At 39.6% G+C, this 21,757-nt stretch overlaps 1 protein-coding gene across 1 annotated transcript in view; it reads left to right on the top strand.

The window, feature by feature from the left end:
- Positions 1-2,785: 2,785 nt before the first annotated feature.
- Fam3c (FAM3 metabolism regulating signaling molecule C) overlaps positions 2,786-21,757 on the top strand; it is a 37,693-nt gene continuing 18,721 nt past the window's right edge. The window contains exons 1-3 of the mRNA XM_090333212.1: positions 2,786-2,946; positions 12,325-12,379; positions 16,919-17,023. Of these exons, the coding sequence (XP_090189338.1) occupies positions 12,367-12,379; positions 16,919-17,023 (118 nt within the window). The 5' untranslated portion in view covers positions 2,786-2,946; positions 12,325-12,366. The remainder of the gene's footprint in view (positions 2,947-12,324; positions 12,380-16,918; positions 17,024-21,757) is intronic.

The following is a 21,757-nucleotide window of genomic DNA, read 5'->3' as shown; positions in this document are numbered from 1 at the left end:
CATACAAACCTATTTCTCCATGGTTCCATTACATATTGCTATGCAACAAACAAAATTTCTGGATTCTGTGGGTTGGCTGTTCAGATGGGAAGTTCTGATAGTGCCTCAGGTGACTTTTGTGATACATTCACTTAGAAGTGTATCTAGGGTTGTGTCAGCTTTCAGTCCTTTTGGAAAAATGTGAGAATCACTAATGAAAACTATTTTTCTCCCTCAGTGGTATAGAGGTTGCCATTCATGATCTGTTGGCCTGAGGCTTTTGCACCTGTGACATGATATTGCAGTGCAGTAGGAACACATGGTGGAAGAAGCTGCCTCTTCCATAGAGACTGCAGGCAAAAGAGAGACAGGAAACAGCTGTGGGCCAAAGAGCTCTTCAAGAATATGGGTTTCCTAACCTAACCTCCTCCCACTAGGGTTTACCACTTAAGAATTCCAGCACCTCTCAACAGTGCCTCAGGCTGGCAACAAAAACTTATACCTGTGGAGATTATTTATCCAAACCATAACAAGCTGGAATGTGCAATAGGACTTTTCTCACATCTGGCATCTCAGCAGCCATGTGTGACTAGAATACTTTTAGGATTCTTATCCACTCAGCCATGCCCCAGCAACTACTTTCTGTATGAAGTGTCTCATTCAGTAACATAACATCTGAGTTGTTTTATATGATTAGTAGAACACAGTGACAACGAATACAATAAAGCTTCTTAAGACCTAAGAAGCCACATGGCTCCAACCCCACAACCTTCTATTGCTTAAAACACATCCTAGGACCAGCTTAGATTCAAGAGGGTAGGTATATAGCAATCACTTGTTGTTGGGAAAACTAACATAAACTTGTACAACTGGGAGGAATTGTTGTTGGCTGTACATACATACAATGTAAGAAATGGTCTTTGAAGACAGTCATATGAGCATTAATCTTGGCTGCTAGGTCCAAACAGTAGGACCCAGGGAATACTCCCTTCTAATTTTTCCTTTCTCTCCTCTATTTACAGTATTATGTTGATTAAATGAGTGAATGTGTAAAGTACTTAGATTAAGCACCTTGCCCATAATACATTCATGAAAACCTTAGTTCTAAAATTACAAAGCATTCTTTTAACTGTTCTTCTAATAACCTGGTAATACCAGATTGTTTTAAACCTTCTGATTCATAAAGTTCTTTGTATTACCAATTTCCTCTGCCTCCTGATGAATAAAATTAGGAAGTTATGCTTGTTCTCTTAGAGATGGACTGATAGGTGCTCTGAAGAAATAAGTTTTATGAATCACTTTTTTTTTTGCCCATCTTAGGGCTTGAACTCAGGGCCTGAGCACTGTCCTTGGGTTTTCTCAAGGCTAGAGTCCTACCACTTGAGCTTACCAAGTTTTAAAAACTTTGCTATTCAGTTACTCACACAAAATCCAGCACATGTTTCTGGAATGATGTTCTGCTCCTGGTTGCACTATGAACTCTGGTAGTCCAGCAGAAAGTCGATTGTGCTCATTGTTTCAATTCCATTACCTGTCAAAGAAAATCTCTAAATAAATGGGAAATAAAATATCACACAAGCTATACTAGGAGCGGGAGGAGTTTCAGGTATAGACTGTCAGAATACCACAAATGTAATTTCTGTATAAGCCCAGAGTTAAGAGAGCAAAAAACTCTGCCATGGTCAGACTGACCTTGCTACTCAATTATGCTTCATTAATTCCTTCAGTAACACAGAGCAACTTCAAGACAAACACCGAGGGTTTTGCTTTTTGTTTGCTTGCCATTGTTTTGCTGGTTCTGGGGTGGAACTAAGAGCCCACTCCCCCAACCCACCACTGAGTTTTGTTTTGTTTACCACAATAAAGGGCTTTCTTGTTTGTGGTTTCCTGGAGGTAGCCCAATTTCATTACTTAGTACTTTATTGAACAAGTAACTTAAATGTAGTTTTGGACTTTTGAGCTGTCAACGTAATAGGACAATAACATCTTATTTATTTCTGCGTATTATACGTGAAAACACTTGCGTTATGGAAGTGCCAAATGTCACACAGAAGATACTTCCTCTTCGTCTCCAGTTAGGGACCACACACTTCAGATTTCATAACTATTCTTTAGGTTGTGAATCATATAGTTTGGGGAGTACAGGTGAAATGTGGTGGAATAATATTACCGCAGGAGCAGTTAATCCTTACTACTTATGCTGGAATATCGATCAGAATTGCGAATAATTTTGTGTTCTTGGGTTTGTATAGTAAGATTTGAAATAATTTCCCAATAAATTAACCCAGTATTGGAAAAAAAATGTCCTGAGGGGGAGGGGTGGGGCACTTGTTTGATTTAATCAAACAAAAACTCCCTTCTGGGTCATGCATTAAAGGTTATCAGAAGTGATTATAATGTCAGGGACACCCAGGATTCGTTATCTAGATTTCAGGAGCTAGGAGACGATTTCCTAAGATGCTAGCCCTGAGTGATGGCTTTCTAGTATTTGTGGTCGTTTATTATATTTCTGCCTTGAAGGTGGGGTTGTGTGAAAGGGAAAGGAGGAAGCCCAGTCACAATTCTCCCTTCCCCTGGGGTGTCACCCAACCACCCGCAGCCAACGTGGCAGCTACCACGTGGCAAGTCCAGAGTCAGCGGGGCGGGGCGTGCGGCCTGGGCGGGGCGTGCGCGGTGGGCGGGGCCTGGGCGGGGCCCCTGGGCTCTCAGGCCATCGAGAGGCCCTTCCCGCCTGGCAGTGCGTCCGCTCGGTCCTCCACCGCTAGGGGGCGGGCGCGGCTTCCCGGTGTCCTGGGCCCCATTGGTCGCGGCCGGGCGTGGGAGGAGGCCCGCTGGGCAATCTGGCTTCCTCAGGGCCGGTAGCGGGGTGAAGGAAAGCCGCCTGGGCGCGAGCTGGAGGTGGCCGTGGCTGCCGTCGGCCTCCGACAGGACTGATCACGGGGAGGCGGACAGGCGGGCGGGAGGCCGGTGAGACGCGCGGGGAGAGCGGTGGCCGCGGGTCGGGAAGGGCTGGAGGGAGGCAGGGACACCCCGACCCCCGCCTTCCGCTTCAGCCGCGGGTTCCCCGGCCGTGGGCGGGCTCGGGGGTGAGCGGGGCGGCGGGGGGGTCCGAGGGCCGCCCGGAGCATCCCCGGCCCGCGGGCGCCGGGCGGCCCGGCCGGCTCCGCGGAGGGCGGGCAGTGGGCGGCGGGCGCCGCGCCGGGTCCTCCCGGCTCCCGGCGGAGGCCGGTCCCGGGGCGGCATTCTTGTGGTCTGGGAGCGGGGAGAGGCGGGGATCCAGCTGGGCGTTGGGTTTCGACGAGTCTGGATTCCAACTTGTAAAGTTTTCTCATTTGTCGAACTGGGGGTACTTTTTAAAATTCTGACGGTGTGTCCCCGGCTGGTGGGTGGGATGGGCTGTGTGTAGTCTGGCTTCTCTTTATTCTTTTACGTTTATTATTCTTTATTTCTTTAAAAAAAATAATGCGTTCTGGCCGCGGTGTCCACACACCTCTCCGTGCAGTGCGCGGTGATCAGTGCCCGTCTCCAGCTGTGTGTGTGGGGGGGGGGGAGGGGGTGTTCATTAAATGATGGGATGCCGCTCTAATTCGAAGGGTCGTAGCTTCTGTTCTGAGTTGGGCTGTTTGTTTCTTGTTCGTTTAGACAGAATATGCCGGTATGGATATAATGTCACTACCGCTTGCTTTACTGTATCCCAGGCGCAGGCTGGCCTGGGTAAGTGTTCCTTCCGTAACACATTGAAGGAGGCCTTCTACCTACTTTTTCCTGATTTGCGCTTGCAAACCTGAACTCTGAGGGAAGGCAGCGTGAAGATGGATGCAGGTCCTCGGACCTTCCCCTGCACTTGTGAACACCTTGCAGGACTAGTGAGACAGCGTTAAAAAAATCTTACCAGGGTGATTGTGTGGAGTGATCCAGTGCCTTCCAGAGTTCGGAGACCACCACTGGACTAAAAGTAGAAGTCAGTGACTGACCAAAGGCCATTTAACAGGAAATGGCCAGAATGGAGGAAGTCAGCATCTAGCTGTGGGGATATCGCTGACTTGTACCTTTCTGGAGATTGCCAGTCAGAATTTTCCTTCTGCTTACTAGTTAAAGTCAGTCTATTTCGTTTTATGCAGGTTATTATTAGATACTCTGTTTCATTGATTGTTACATTTTTCTCAACTATTGAAAGACAGGCATTTCTTGATGGGAATAAATAAAAGGTGTAGAAAGGTAACAGGGAAGTTTCTTTGTGACAATAAAGAGGATACAGGACTCCAAGCAGCTGGTCAGATCTTTTAGTCCAGAATTTACCACACACACACACACACACACACACACACACACACGATTACAGGACCACGTTTTGATTTTTGATTTATTATTCATTAGTAGACTTGTTGGCTATGAGAAGTTATATGAACATCTCAAGCAATGAGTTCTTAGCGATTTTCATCAAAAACTTTTGAAAAAAAGTGTGTGTGGGGGGGAGGGGTAGCTTCAAGGATATTGTTACCTGTACTGCAGTTGTCATGAATTGGTCAGTAGAAATGAGTTTCATTGTTGCAGTTGGTATGTTCTCATAAAACTTTATATTAGAAGCCTCTGTTCTTTGCAACTGCCGCTTAACCAACAAATAGCATACTAATGCTATGTTTCTTTCAGGGCCTTTAAGCAGTGTAAACTACTCAGTTTCTCTCTCTCTCTTTCTCTCTCTTTTTCTGCAGCAGGTTTCACTAAAAGAATTGTGTATTTCCTGGTGCCCTTCAGTTTTGCTGATCAAAGACAAAGGAGTGGCTGTGTTGGAGAATTCTTAAAAATATAGACTAGGAAACTGGTATAATGTGAAGTAGTTACAAGAAAATAAGGATAGCCATTGTACTGTGTGTAAACTTGTACCTTTCTCTAATCTTTATGTGAAGTTTATAAGATAAATAATACATTGCCCTGTTATGTACATCTTGCAATTAAAATGTATCTTTTTTCTCTCATTATTCTTCATAATATATGTATTTCCAGCTTTCTGTCTGCCCATACATCCACCTCTGCTCTTGTTTTCTGGTTTAGGTTATGTGTATGCTGTGGTTATAGGAATCTAACCACCATTTACTTTCTTAAACTGGTTCATGGCTTTATGTGCAAAGTTGTCCTTTGGTAGTATAAAAGAACTGCAAGAAAATAGTAGGATAACTTATAATCTAGCTGTTCGTTTTAACCATTGCACAGGGGAGTTCTTTCTTCCCCATTCCTCACATCCTCCCGTGCTTACTCATTCCGGATGGAACCTGACCTGGAGACAGGGTGTTTTCCTTTGCTTGCTGAGAAAGTAATGAAAATTCTTGTCATATAAAGTGTCCTTTTTTGGGGGACCTAGACTTCCTTTTATTTCCTCCCTAAATTTTTCAGTATATTTGAATTGGCTTGCTGTGGCTCTGAAATTCTTAACATCTGAGCCTGAATGAGTTTCACCTATGGAGCTTTTAACTTTGGTAAGAGTTTTCATTCCCACTCCTTGTGATTTCTCTTTCTCCAAGACTGGGAACTTGCATTTTAAAACTCATCCTGGAAATTCTAATCTCTGTGATGTGGGCAATTCTGTAGTTGGGCTTTTTGGAATTTGATATGTTGGTTTCATTGAGTCTGGGAAGCCATAGTTTGTAAAGTACACCATTAGTTTATATTGTACTGGGAAAATGTGGTTGCAAACCTCACCTCAGTTTAGAGGTGTAGCTGGGAGAAGTACTGTGCCCTTAAATCATGGTTTTAGGTGTCTATGAACCAAAGTTGTTCCTCTTACTATGTTAAAGGATTATTTTGAGAAATGGGATATGAGATAATAAATTATATCATCATTTCTCCAGGGCTGTTTTATTATTTAAAAAAATCTCAAAGCACTTCTAAAATGATTTATAAGGTGTCCTAACTGAACACCTTGGCATAAATAATGTTCTAGTGATCCAGTTTTAAGGTAGAGCTCAGGTGTACCTGTCTGGCCTTGTGACCTTCAGACTCATTTCTGTCCTTGACACATTATTCAGAAATTTGGAAGTCTTATAACCCACTGAGATGTTTTAGTTAATGCCACATTCTGACATCAGGTGACCTGTCAGGTGGGGTCTTTGATTTCTGGTTTTCTTTTCACCTGTGCTCAGTCAGAGCATTGATAGCCATTCTTAGGGCCTGCTAGCTGCTCATACACACACACACACACACACACACACACACACACACACACACACACACCAGCTACATACCATCCTTTTAGGATGTAGTGGTAACAGTCTAAGCACTACTAGTCTGTGTCAGAGTACATAAAAAGCTCTTTTTGCCAACTCAAAAATAGTGGTGGCATTTCTATAAGAGTATCTGTAGCTTAGAACAAATATTTCCCCTCTGTAACTTCAGTGAGAAGCAACACCACCTGCTTGTGCTGTGCCTGTCCATTGTGGAGATAGTTGCTTAGCTATGTTAGGTTTCTCAGGAAAGAGCAGAACATGGGTCCATTTCTATTTTAATGTCTTAAACTGTTTTTGGAAAATGTGGTTAGATGATGGGTGATCTGGAATATTTTAGAAATTGGACATCTCACCTTTCAGGGTGGGGTCTCGAGCCAATTCATATGGAGAAGTTGTATTGGGAGACTTTTTTACCCGAGATGACTGGTATTGGGAGTGTGCTTCCCAAAATGGATGGACTCTGTGTGTGTGTAAGTGTGGTCTGTCAGTCCTGGCCACTTCTCCACTAGGTCTTTGGAGCAAAGTTGGTCTCACCTTGGAGTGAGTGTTTCACTTTTCCTAACCTGATTAGAGATGGCGGACAGTGGCTACGCTGTCCATTTTATTTGACCATTCGGCAAGCCGAGAGCAGCATTTTGGAGGGTTAGTCTCCACTCACTGTCAGGAGAGCAGATGAGGTACGGAATTTATGGTGTTTTTCTTGTGGAGGGAAGCACAAAATTTCCAGTATAATCGCAATTTGCCTCACATCTACTGTTGGTTAACAAGATACTGGGCTGAGGGGTTTAAAAACACTTCCTGCTCATTTCTATTTCTCCACAGTATATCATTAGTTGTGTTTCTGTGTCTTGGCCACATTTAGATATATTAGTATTCTAGTGATTGGACTCAAGAGTGCTGGGCTAAGCAAGGTTTCAACCACATAAGCCATAAGGCTCATACCCTTTTGCATAAAGTTTATTTTAAGATAGGCTCTCATACTTTCTGAGGCTGACCTTAGACTGCAGTGCTATCTCCCTGCTCACACATATACACACACAAACACACACATGTGTGTATATATATTTGTGTGTATGTATGGCTCACACATGTAATCCTGATGACTCAGGAGGTGGAGCTCTGAGGATTGACATTCAAAAGACAGCGCACAGGCCAAAAAAATACCTGAGACTCTTGCCTCTTAACCACCAAAAGATGGAAGTGGAGCTATGTCAAGTGGTGATAGAATGCCACCTTGAGTGGAAAACCTAAAGGACAGCGCTCAGACCTGATTCAAACCCCCAGTACTGGTGCAAAAATAATATTTTGTTAATTATGGAGCTAAGGAAAGCCAAAAGCATCAATTCAAACAGCAGCTACAGATCTAGGCATAGCTAGGTATGGTGTCACATGCCTAGAATCCAAGCACTTGAGAAAGGCTGAAGCAGGCAGATATAATACACTTAAGGGCAGCCTGGGCTATATTAGTTTCTGAAATGTACTTTCAAAATTCCCCACCAAAACAAAATAAAATTAAAAAACAAAACAACACACATAGATTCTCCCTCTTTTTTTCTTTCCAAGAGTTACAATGACCATTACACTTTTATTCTGAAAGGCTGTTATTGATTCTGTTGACCTATTATGTTGTTGGTCTGTTGTTCTGTATTCTCACCTTTTGGGGTTCACTATTCACAGTCCTTGGGATTTTTTTCTCTCCTCTTTTGTCTCCTCGTCGAAAAAGTTTCATTTGGATCTTATATGGACACTTTTAGTATAGTGTGCAAATGACCAAATTTCCTCTTTAAAGCTGTACACCAGATGTTCCCTTCATAGACATTTCCCACCGCTCTTCCTGTTTATTTCACACAAATGCACCTCTGTCAGAAATAGGTTGTTCTTTAGCATTTAAGCATTTTATTTACCATGGTTCTAGTGCCTCTTCTAGTTGGAAACTTTTTTTAAAGTTTCATTTCTAGCTTGTCCCCTTGCACTTTAAATGCTTTAGTAATGAAATTTCTTTTCCTTCTGATCCTAAGGTCTGCATTAATCTGGATTCTCCATAGAAACAACCAGTATCTGTTTCTGTACATAAACAGATACGTGTAAAGAGGTAGATGTTCTTTACACTAAACTTTACATGTCTATAGGCATTCAATGTATTATGTATAGTATAGTTACAACAAGAAATTGCTTCACAGTCCTGGAGGCTGAGAAATCTAGGAACTGCAGTCTCTGTAACAACCCTGGAAAGCTGAAATTGTGGTCCTGGAATGCCTGAAGACACTTTCAAGCAGCTAACAGGCCAACTGAATTCTCCCTCTGTTGTTGTAAGTGTTGTTAGGGGAACCTTTCCTCCATTCCTTCTCCTCCCCTCCCCCAGGTCCAACTGTTTAGTCTACTATCCTCCTACCATGATCTGTACAAAAGACTGACTTCCATATGTGTGGGGATTACTTGCTACAAGAAAACAGGAAATCAGTCCTGCAGCAGGCACTAGCTAGGTCTCCTCTAATCCCATGCATCTCTGTCACTCCCTACTTAGAGATGGCATCAATTATAAGGGCCCTTAATCTTAAGTGCCCCAGGTGGTTTTACCTGTGCTTCAGCTGGCCTGTGTGTGTGTAGTGTGTTTAAAGCCCTCTCCACTGGCTCAGCTTATTTCAGTGGCTCATGGGCATTGGAGACACATAGGTTCCACGTGTGTTAAAAATGACATCACAAAGGCACAGACAGAAGGGATGCATAGGGCCTCATATGTGGGAAGTGGTACAGAGCTTCCATGCCCTCTCCAAGAACCTCTGATCACCCAGCTCTTGTCATTTGGTGTTTTTATGGAGACTTCATTGCATAGTCATGATTCAAGGATCCACAAACCTTGTGAAAATGTAATTGGAAGGGAATGATTTGAATGATACTAGAGCTAGTAGGCAATCTCAGCCATCTTTCTTCTGTAGTGATCCTCATTCTGGTTCAGGAGATCTTGCGATGAGGGAGGTCTTATGCATAATGTCAATCAAGATTGGCAAGGTTTTTGTGAATGACTTTTTAATGACAAGGTTTAAAGACAGAAAAGATTTAAGATTTCTGTATATACAGGAAAGTTTTACATTTTGTGATCTGCCTTGGGGAGGGAGTTAACAGCCAGGAACCATGAGTGTGCATGTGTATGTGCATGTTGTGTACGTGTGTGAATGTGTGTATGCGTGCGTGTGTGCTCGTGCGTGCATATATTCATTTAGGTCTCCCAGGGAGGAGTGCAATCCAGATGCTTATTATCAAGAAACACTCAGACACACAAGAACACTGTTCAACTATATGATGGGCAGCCTGAGGTCCAGTCACATTAAATTTACCATCATGTGGCCTAAATATACTATATGTATTGGTTTTCATTTTGACTTTTATTTTACTGTTGGGGTAATGCATAGAGGGATTACAGTTGCATTTACCAGGTAGTGGGTGCATTACTTCTCTCACATTGATATCCCTTCTCATGTTTTTGTTCTCCTTTCCCTCTTCCTACCCCCTCCCCATCTCTTGTTCCTTAAGTAAAATATATCTGGAGACCATTTTTTCTTATTCACATGATACCCCGATTTGTGCCTGAACAATAAAACTTGACTTAGTTGCACCCAAGTGAGTGTAGGCTACAGTAAATGTTGAAGTTAGGAAACATTTACAGGTCTCCCAGCAGGTCACTGGGTAAGGATCCCTCCATCAGTCTCAGCTGCACACTGGGTGTTTATTCAGGGCAGGGACAACAGGGGCGCCATGTTGTCCCTCATTGGTGCTGATTACACCCTTAAGTTTAGCATGCTTTCTGAGCAAATACATCGAATAAAGGTCCTGAGTTTTCTTTAAATATATTTTTAATCTTTCCTAGTATTCCTTCTACGAATATTGTGATGTAAGTAACTGCCTTAATCTCTGTGTTCTGGTACTCGGCCTGTGCTTTGTCCCTAAGCTTTTTTGCTCCAAGCTGGCAGCTTACCACTTGAACCACAGCTACACCTCCAGCTTCCAGGTGATAACTTGGAGAAAAGTGTCTTACAGGCTTATCCTGCCCTGGATGACTTGGAACGTTTAACTTTAGAATGCAGCCTTTTGAGTAGCTGGGATAACAGTCATGGGCCACTGATACCTGATTGAGATTTTGAATTGTTAGCAAATGGCCTGTCTTGTTACTATTTATATTTATTTTCTCCGGGTCTCTTTTTTAAATTTAATTCAAGGTGATATACAGACTGGTTACAGTTACATAGGTAAGGTCATCGTCTCTCCATTTCTTCTCACTTGATAAGATGTTAATTCCGAAATTGTAAAATATTAATTCTCTTTAGAAATCTTAGTGGGAATCATATTTAGCCACATGATTCTGTTGGCTTACACTGTGGCCTTAGTGATGAGTATAAAAATAAAGAGTTGGCAGGTAGATGAGGAAGCAGTGACTGTAATTGCACAGGTGCATGCTCAATAGGTAATAGAAACTTAAGTCGATCAGCAAGGAGCTGGTGACCAACTGCTTACCACATTCTCAAAGAAATTTTCCTAGGCCACATTCAGATAACATGTGAAGTTACTGTAGAATATCAGCTGGGACAAGAAATGTGAGTGTGGTAAAAGAGTTCAATTTCACTGGAAGTCCAAAGAGGATTTATAACTTGGTGAGGTATTCATCTGAAAGCCATAGATTTTTTTTTTCATTTCTTCCGCTTTTATGTGATGTTTGAGGGAGACTTGAGTTTCTCTTGTTTTCTTTCAGTATTTTCCTAGCTTGTGGCTAAGTAGTTTAAATAGATATGTGGCATTGATTTTTGCAATTATGTGAAAGGTGTTCAGATAGCTATGACAGAGAAAGAAATCCATAAGGAAAGACTCAGTTAAATGTTGTTTTTTTTCCCCCCCTTTCAGGGTACATTGTGTAGGAAAAAAAACAAAAACAAAAACAAACCCAGTACGGATTTTATAGAGGAAAGAGCCGGAATATTAACATTGTATGTTTACGTGCTGTCCACACCCCTCCCCTTTCTCCCTGCTTTGTCCAGTGAAGAAGAAAACTAGGCATTTCACTTCTTTTTCATTGTTCTTTGAGTATAGACCATTGTTTTTGATTTGCAGCTTTTTGAAACTCACTAGTTGGGATCTCAGCATTGATGTGATGAATGTCAAAATACATTTTCTAAATAATACAGCCATTAAACGACACCTCCCCTTGAGTTCTGTTCCTTTGCAGCAAGCTGAGTTGCTGTGGAAGATGTCCAGCTAACCTTGGACATGGCTTTCCTGTCAAACTCAGACTCATCCATTATGTAAAAACAAGTCACCCATCTTAAGTTATTTCTTAAGTGGAAAGTGCTCCTACATGTGCAGGTGTTTTCCCCCTCATTTTGCTTGTGTGTGATAAAATATTAAAGAACTGTTTCTTCTTTTGAACTTTGACATCATTCAGCCAATGACGTGAGTTGTCGAAACATTTAAAATTGCAATTCTGAACTTTTATATTGTTCTGCAAATTGAAAAATATGAAGAGAAAATGGGTACCAAATAAGCTTATGAATGTTTACTGTAGTGATCACTGAAGTAAGTCATAAAAAATGAAGTGGTGTCTCATAATGGCAAGAGCCTGCCTACCTAAAGTTTTGGGGCCATTTCTACAGATAATTCCTTCCATGACTAGATAAAGAGCTTAATCTCTTTGGAACTGACCTTGCCAGGGACCTTGCCTGTTACTGTTATATTTGGTTTCTCTGGATGGGAAATAGTCATATTTAGCTAGATGATTCTAAGATTTGGCACTGTCAGAAGTGCTGTGTTGATCTGTAATCACCAAGAGCAATCTGTATCTTCCAGTCCTAGGCTAGATAGGAGGTTTTCTCATTTGTTCACACAGTTGGGAGCCAAGGCCACCACAGAATAAGATGTAGGTTTTGCTTTTGAGGTTTTTAGGCCTAGCGGAAGAAGGAGATGAGCCAGTGATGCTGGGTTTTATTGTTGTTTGTTTTTAAAATTAAATGTCATATTGGCAAAATGCTTAGATATGTCATGACATTTACTTAATTGTTTATATATGTACTCCAAATCCAATCTGATGTGAAATATACATTCTAGAACTAACAGTGTTTGTCTTTTCTTTTGATTTTAGGAGCTTCTTTCATGAAAAGTGCAATAAACTAAGAAGTCAAACATGAGGGTAGCAGGTAAGATATTTAATCCAGAAAAGTACTTTTGCCTTTTATATAACTTGGTGTCGTGCGTGCGTGTGTGTGTGTGTGTGTGTGTGTGTGTGTGTGTGTGGGTTATGGGTCTTGAACCCTCGGCCTGGGCTCTGTCACTGAGCGATTCAGTTCAATGCTACCACTATACCATTTGAACCACAGCACCACTTCCAATTTCTGGTGGATAATTAGAAGTAAGAGACACATAGACTTTTGTGCCCAGGCTGTCTTTGAACCAAGATCCTCAGATCTCAGCCTCCTGAGTAGTTAGGATTACAGGCATGAGCCACTGGAGCCCAGCCTAACTTTTTTATTTTTTCCTGTAATGATAAAAATAAAGAGTAAGTAATCACTGTATTTTGAGATGGGGTTGGGGGTCTCACTATGTTGTCTAGGCTGGCCTCAAACTTTTGATCCTCTTGCTTTGGCTTCTTGAATAACTAGGATTACAAGTTTGTGCTCAGCTGAGTGGTTTTTAAGTTTTTAAATTATCTTTAAATAGATGGATAAAGGGGTTTCAAATAGTCAGCAAACCATAAATTGGACATTTATTGAGTTTTATGTAAGTTTTTATAGTTAATAGTCAAACCTTTTGTTGTGATTATACTAAATATTTTAAATTATACTTTTAATGTTTACTTATCATATGCTAAACTTGTTTGCCTAGTGTAGATAAAATAGCCACATAACAAGTGATTTTAACAATATGAGGAAGCTAATGTTTGCTTTACTAAGTTTTAGGCTGTTGAGACAAGTAGATTCTAAATTTTAACTGTTCAAATCTCCTGAGTGAAGTTAAAAGTAATGGGCATACATCACAGGATTTAATGAAAATAATCAAATCAGCATGAGGAAGTGAGAAATATTTAAGAAACAGAGAAACATCACTAGGTATTGATAGTGTTCACGTAGTTATCTTCCAGCACCAAATAAGGACAGATTCATAAATGCCTGGATGGCCTCTTCCCACCTGGAAGCACAAATAACTTGGCTTCCCCCAAACAATCTACCTCCTGCTAAAACCATAGCAGGCATACACTTTTACCAAGGAATTTCTATTGTGTGCATGGGAGATAGCTTGTAATTTCTCAAAATCAGTGTAACTGGTCTTTTAATTATCACCTCTTTGCAAAGCAAACTAAACATTTTCCTATAGAGGCATTTCAGCAGATGCCTAAAGTCAAGGCAGGTAAGCAAATATGTCTTCATAATTGGAATTGATTATACAGGATAAGGCACAGCAGATCAAAGTTATTAAACAAACCATACTGAATATTGTTAGAAGTGTTTTTGTAGGACTTTGAAAAACTGGCTGTCTGCTATGAAATTACAAAACCTCTCTCTTTTTTAAGTAGTTATATAATTGTTGAAGGAAAATATTACCAGAAACCAAGCGAGAACATCTGATTTTTTTAAGAAAAGAAAATAAGTATTGCAGTGTCATTGTTTTCCATTTGAATATTGTGGGTACTATTTATGATTCTGTGTCTCCAGATGATTTGAAAATGTGTTGCCTAATAAAGCATAGCAGCTTGAATTAAAAGCAGTATTCTTGTACATAATTCTAATTCATCCTAGTTGAAATTAACTGTCATCTAGTCCATTTTTCTGACAATTAATATGCAGGTTAATTGATGAGTAATTGTTCATGGAGTACTAATTTTATATCTGGCACCATTCCTCACTTAGGTCTTGGGGGAAATTGCCCTTAGTGAACAAATAAGAAAGATTAGCTATTGCATTTAACTAATTAGTCTTGTCTATGTTTAAAAGAAGTCTAGTTGCTTGAATACTCATAGCTATCATACTTATATTTCAAATTCTTACTTTTTGGCTTATGAAAAACAGGAATGCATTCAAAGTTGTATTGACCCTTGCTAAAAGGAAGAGAGAATCTCATGAGAAGTTAAGAATGGGAATCATCTTTTTAATTCTGCAATTGACTAGGCAAGCCAGTTCTAGAGACCTCTTACAATGGAACTCTCAGATTGTTAACAGTATAAATATAAAGTTTCTCTGTCAACTTTTCTTTCTCTTAGAGCGTTTTCTTTCTTGTTAGTTTTCTAGTCTAGTATAAGTGAATAGGTCATGGCCTCTGACTGACTAGTTCTATGAACTAGTGATTTCAAGTTTCAGCCTCATTTTTTTTTCAAGTGAAAATAGTATGAAGTTGTATTTATAAAGCATTTAACTCCCTGGTAGGCATTCAGAAAATAGTCTATGTGAGTATGTTTTGCAAACATACATCTACACACATACCCACTCATTGCGTATGTACGTATGTGTATACACACACACACACACACACACACACACACACACACACACACACACACAGCTTATCAATGAAGGCTTAGGTTTAACTTTGTGTAAAATTTAGTCTAGAACCATCAGGTTGCTTAATATTTCAGTAACTTTAGTATTTCAATCTTACTATGTTTCGCATATCTGCTTTATAGAATAGACATGAAAAGATTATCTCTGATTGTATATGCCCATGATTGCTAGAAAGTAATCTATAAACTATTATGTAAGGTACAGTATTCAAGTAGGTGAGCTCAATCTTCATATATATATATATACATATATATATATATATTTTTTTTTTGCCAGTTCTGGGGCTTGAACTCAGGGCTTGTGCACTGTCCTCGGACACTTTTTGCTCAAGGCTAGCTAGCAGTCTGCCAGTTGAGCCACAGTGCCACTTCTGGCTTTTTCTATGTATGTGGTATTGAGTAATTGAACCCAGGGCTTCTTACATGCTAGGCAAGCACTCTACCACTAGGCTACACTCCCGGCCCCTCAATCTTAACTATCAGAAAAGAATATTCCACCTACCTATTGTCATTTATATATTTAACAGTTGTTCAGATTATTACTATATGTGAGATACTCCACTAGGACCCAAGAAGAAGAACTCAAAGCCCAATGGAATTTTCAACAGAAAACAGAGGGGATGAGGAAGAAATTCGGAATGGAGGAGAGAAGCAGAAATGGGTTAGAAGTAGTACTTCTTCCTTGACATATCCTTCTTATATTGATAGCATATTTCTTTTTTAAATCCCCAGACCTTTCCTGTGCAGCTATTAACAGTGTTTCTAACTAGCAATGAGTAAGTTTTGTCTTCTTAACATCCTCAGCTGTTTTGAACATCACCAGCTCCTCTTCCCATTTTACAGATGAACTCTGTTCTCTTTAGGTTTTTGGAATTAGAACATGTTTTTTGTTTGTTTTTTGTTTTTTTATTTCCCCCTAATAGAGTGAGTCTGGTATTCTTTTTCTGAAAGATATATAATTTGGTTTTAGGGCAAACCACTAGACGTTATTAGAATACATGGTTTGTGAAGTCTGTGGTGCTATTAATTTATCTGTAATGTTTGGCTGCTATCTCCCCTCGAAGTAAGATAGGTAGGTGGCAGCTGATACTGTCTCTTTTAAAAATGCCAACACAAATTAACCCCAGGCATTACTCGGAGAGGAGATAGAACTTGTAGAGACATAGCTTATTATTTTCCCAAATAAGGTAATAACAAATCTTGGAAGTTCAAAGTTTAAGAGGACTATGTTTCTTTGCTATTGTTTTCCATTTCTTTCCCTATCTTGTATTTTGTTTTTTCTTTCCTGATTGGTTAGCTGTAGAGAAAAAAGTGACATAATTCATATTAAGCTGTAATGTGAGTAACAATGATTTACCAGGAACTCATCATAACTAAAGATATAAAATAATGTTAATATAATATCATATAAGAAAATGCACTCATTACAATAAAAAAGAATAAACACAAAATTACTATAAAAAAGAAAATGCACTCAGAAATGCATATATGTTAGAAAATGCAGTCATAATACTCAATACATGTCCTACACAACTAAGAACAATTGAAAGGAAAGACTGGGTTGGGCGGGATGAGGAAAAATGATGCAAGGATTGAACTTGAATCAAGATGAGTTGTACTTATAGACTGATTTGTTCAACAATAACTTCCTTTCTACAACAACTAAAAGGTAATAAAAGTATAACAAAAATAATACAAAATATGATTAAAAAAATAAGCTCTCAGAAAAAAAAAAGATGAAGAATCTCATTTGTAGAGCTTACCCAGTTGTGAAATGTATCTGATAGATGCCACATTATATCCTTTGGAATTGGGATTCCTATTTTAAACTAGAAAATAAGTAGAAGACTTTTGTTTTTGTTGTCTGCTGTTTTGCGAGGGATGAAGTAGCTCTGAGACACCCTGCTGTAATTAGCCAGGGCCTGATGGGCTGATGTGAGGTGATTATGTTGAATGTTAACCTAGAGAGATATCTGCTATATACTCACAGTTGGATTACTCAGTCACCTTGAGGATCTGGAAAATCCCTCTTGGTAGGTCATTGGCTTGGTTGTTCTTGTAAGCGAAACACAAAGTTAAGATCCATCAGATAAAAAGTAGAAAAAGTTTTTGAAACTTTTTATATTTATAGCAAAAGTTCTAAAAGCTCATGAACTAATGTGAGTTGTTTCTTCTTTTTACCTAGGAGCTGCAAAGCTGGTGGTAGCTGTGGCAGTATTTTTACTGACATTTTATGTTATTTCTCAAGTATTTGAAATAAAAATGGATGCAAGTTTAGGAAATCTATTTGGTAAGTTCTATGTTTTTCCCTTTCTTAGAACTTATTTCTTATGTGGCTGTTTATTTTTTTTTCAGTTCTTACTCATTTATTGCTGCTTAGTCATTTAGAAAAAGAATTATTGTATCAATAAATATGGCTTGTTAGAATATACTAAAATACCTAGGAGATATTAGAATTAAGGCAGTATAAAGCAAAGAACCTTCTATTTAATATTTTCAAACATTTAATGATGCTGTTTCATACATGCTGAGCGACATTCTACAAGATAAAGCACAGCACCCTTAATTTTAATTGTTTCTCTGTTTTGCACCCACCTATAACCCACAGTTTCCAGGGAGTCATAATGATGAATTTTAATCATGACCATTGCCATTCATCTTATTTTCTTTCTGTGAAATCTCCTTTTTATCCATTCATATAATATTTCTATATTTTAAATAAATATACCATTATAAGATACTTTAATGCAGGAATTTTTAATAAGTTTTGCTTTGTTTTGTTTTATGGGAAGGATTAAGCTCAGTGCCTTGCGGCTGCTAAGGCAGTAATTTACCTCTGAACTACACTTTCCTAGCCCTAAACTCAGGGGGTGTTTTTGTTAATCTTTTTATTGTAAAGGTGATATACAGAGAGGTTACGTAAGTCAGATAAATCAATACATTGCTTCTAGTGAAACCCCGTCCTTATTTTGTCCTCATTTTACCTCTCCCTCCCAACCCACTCCCCCACGTTATATAGTTCATATAGTGTCAAGTGAGTATCACTGCTGAATTAATTCAGTCTTTGTCGCACCATTTCTGTGCTTCCCCTTCTCTCCCCCAACCTACATACAAGACAAAAAGTACAGAAGCCAAAAACAGTGACAAAGTGGAAAAAGAAAGAAAAAAACATATAAAAAGTAACAAAACATCAAAAAAAAACCTCTCCTGCTAAATTCAGTTTTTTAAAAAAAAATCTTTAAATTGATAAGTAGAACCAATCATATTTAAAACTGCATTAGAGGAAAGAGTAGATCTTAATATTGACATATTCAAGTGAGAAATAGTGTCTTTAGATGTGCAATTTAGAATTTCTTCTGGCTACCACAAGCCTACATTACTTGAAGTTACAGAAGCTATTAATAGTCTTAGATCCTTGTAGTAACACTGAATAAACTTTGGCTGTCAAGTTAAGTTGTGAAAAGTAAGACCGAAACACAGAAACAGCATTTTGAGCTAACAGCAGAAGCAAATGAAAGAACTTGAAGATCTCTGCATTGAGTTCTTTGAATACCCTATATGAATGCCTAGAAGCAGCCTCTAAGACTTGATTTGTTTCCTGCAAATACCCTCGAGTCCAGTACACCATGCATCCCAAACTTTCGAAGTCTGCAGAGAGTCTGGGCAAGTACAGGTTCTCCTTTATGGCTGGGATGTGGCCTGACAGCCTGCATTCAAAGTAGCTCCCATGTGAGCTAGACTGTCCTATGCCTGACTGTATGCTGAGCATCGAGACTGTAGGCTGTTCCTGTATGCTGTCCTTGTGATCGGTAGAAGCATTTTTAGGTGTGTTTTCTGACAATAACTATTGATAAGTGCTTCTTTGTGTTGCACTGAATCTGCTTTTCATCCCACTGATCTTGTTTCTGCCTGCTGGAGCATTCTTCTGCATCAGTGCTCTCAGATAATTCAACTGTACTACCAGTTCTTCTGGCTTCCTTGTCATCACCTGTGATTTTGCTCCAGAACCTGTCTGTTTTTCAGAATCCATCATACAATGAAATTCGCAGGATTCAGGTTAAAGTAGTTATTGCCAAGTACAGTGAGACATGATTTTCCTTGTTCTGGTCTGAGAACTTATGTTACTCTTGGGGAGCCTGGTGGCCTTTGAGAGTACAGCTAGCTTCTCATTGAACAACGGTCCAGAAACCACACAGATGTCCAGGGCTTACTCCATCTTGCCCCAGAAATAAATGTATAGCTAGTTCTTCTGAGAGTATAGATGTGTAAATGCTTTCTAGATGTTGTAGGCTTTTCTTCTTTTAAAGTAATACTCTCACTTGGCTGTAGGGCTTGAGGGAAATTTTGTGAGTGACAAATCAACAAAAAGAGATCAAAAAGCTAAGAAAAAGAAATGGATGCCCCAGAGAAGGGAGGCAGTGTAGCCACTGATACAAATAAGGAAGTTGCAGTATTTTGGGAAAGGCCTGCTGCTTTCAGAAAAGGTAAAGCCAGCTTGGCACAAGTCGCCTATGGAGACTCCTGCAGTATTTTGTCCCTATCTGTACCCACCCTTTGTTTCCTCAGTTAAGGACTTCATCCTAGTCCAAACCGTTTTTATTAGCATTGCATAATGACCCTACATCTCGTTTTCATTTTTACTGTCTCTGTGTTTCACCCCTGTAAGAGTCATTTTCTGTAAACTCATGAGCCTTTAATAGTTGTGGATCACAGAGAATCAAATACAGTTTCTGCTTCAGATAATACCTATCCTCAACACCCTACCATATCATATACTTGCCATGTCACAAAGGCCCCCTGCCCCTCCCTATCCCATCATACTGTCCCCTGCTCTCATGCTGATCTGGCACCTGCCCTGTGGTTTATCCCCGTGCCATCTGCTTTTCATGGTGCCACCTTGGTGTCCTAGTTTTGAACGATTTGCTCTAGTTACATAGCACCTGTGTCAGTCATTTTGTTCTGCCTTACAGTAGAGACTTTTAATCTTGCTTATCTTTTCATGGATCTGCCTCCCCATCATCAGAAAATGAATCTCTGAAGGCTGTGGTGTCCTGTTTCTTTACTAAACATCTAGTGTGAGGCTCTGTTGTGGATACTCCGTTCTGCTTGAGTGAAAGTAAATGTGGATGATTGATGGGTTGACAAGGAACAGCATTTCCTAAGTGGGGTTCATAGAACATTGTATTAATTAGACATAACTGAAGTCAACTATCAACCAGTGTCATGTACTTTAGAATAATTGTCTCCTAACTTCCATTTTTGATATTTCCCATTGTGTGCATTGTAGCTACCATGGTTTAGGCACAATTAAGAAAGATGTTTATTTTGATGTTGCAACTAAAATGGTATGCAATAAATCTTTACTGGATTCCTATCTTTTGCTGAAAAATTAATTTAATTTTTATGTTCATTTCAGACTACTTTAGTTATCTTTGTCAAGTTAATATCTAACTTGGTTTAGTAAAACGTATTTTTCTGTATATGTAATCCAAGGTTCTGGGTATAACTGGCCTCTGTACTGTTCTTCTGGAATCTTTGCCAGGGTCCTATGTAGAACTTACCACTTATTCCCACCCTGTATCAATTATAAATATTTCGGGTGCAGAGAAAGAATTTTGACTCAGTGGGTCTTGTGAATGAGTACATGAGTGCTGCTATAGTCAGATCCCTGATCCATCAGCATCCTTGACTCCAGGTCCTCCTCCACCTTTCCTCTATCTGGTCCATTCCTAAGTTCTTTTAGTTGCTCTGAATTAATCTACACTTTTTCCAACCCAGTTAACTACCTTTTTTTCTCTCACCCCCCCCCCCCCCGACAAACTGCCCACTGTATATGGATTACTTCAGGGTTTGTCAGGGTTTTTGTTGACTTATCTCTAGTCTTCACTCCTCTGATGAGAAGAGTTATTTGAAAGACTCCTCTCCTGGCCTCTGACTCCAACCAAGACTAGCAGTGTTGCTGTATGTGATCACAAGGCCTCAGACATTCTCATTTTGAAAGAGGGTAAAGTGTGAGTTTGGAGGTTACATTCAAGATGACCTTCAATGCCAACTCTTACCAATTGTTAATTATGACCTAGAACAGGTCAAACCAGTAAATCTCAATCTTCAGTTTCCTTGTCTCAAATGGCCATGGTGCCCAATTTACTAACACATACAAAAGTACTTGGCAAAGTGCCCTACCAGTGTGAATAAGGCATCCTTGTGAGCCTGTTCACATCTTGTCTTGAGTGTCTGATGATACAATTGTTTAGGACCCACTGAAGTTGAGCATTTCTAGTGTTTGGGCTGCAGACTGGTTGTGCTCTAGGCTTTATTGTTGTCATTTAGAGAAAGAAGAGTCTTGGGACAGATCTCTGGAATTGATTCCCCCCTCCTTTAACAATGTAATAAAGGAAAAATTATACAATTTAGATAATGAAATCCAGTAATTCTGTTTACCTGAATTACAGTATTGTCCTTTTTTTCCTTTTTTTGGTCTTCAAATCTTTATTCTTATCCATGAATATTTTAGTACTAACAATCAACTTTGGATGAAGTATGCTTTTTGCTTTATTTCACACATTAAAACTTTTTGTGCATTATTTATTACATTACCTCTATGACTTAGTGATGTGTGCTATTCAACAGTATTATGTAGAGTAAATGATGTTTCATTTGGCCATTTTCTACTTTTTAAACATTTAGATACTGTCTTTCAGCTTACACTTTTTGCTAGCTTGTTTGAATATTGAGGTTACAAGAAATTCACAGTTATCAAAAATAGTACAAAAGTTAAGAAACGAAGTGACTATTTACAGTCAGACAGCTAGCTAACATTTATCACACCGCATACTTTGTAGCCAAATCAGGAAATAGCTGTCCACAGAACGCTGATGATGTAAGCATAATTTCCTGGGCTGGGCTCAGGTGTTGATGTAGAAAGCTGTAAGTGGAATTGTAATTAATGACCATGTTAGAATCTGCAATTGATAAAACTTGACCTTCTGACCTCTATGACCTGGAGAATTGTTAACACTCACTT

Source organism: Megascapheus bottae, chromosome 5 (assembly GCF_031878675.1).
Source record: "Megascapheus bottae isolate mThoBot1 chromosome 5, mThoBot2.hap1, whole genome shotgun sequence".
Classification (NCBI taxonomy): Eukaryota; Metazoa; Chordata; class Mammalia; order Rodentia; family Geomyidae; genus Megascapheus; species Megascapheus bottae.
Note: the sequence above shows the minus strand (reverse complement) of the source record. Positions and strands in the feature narration are given on the sequence as shown.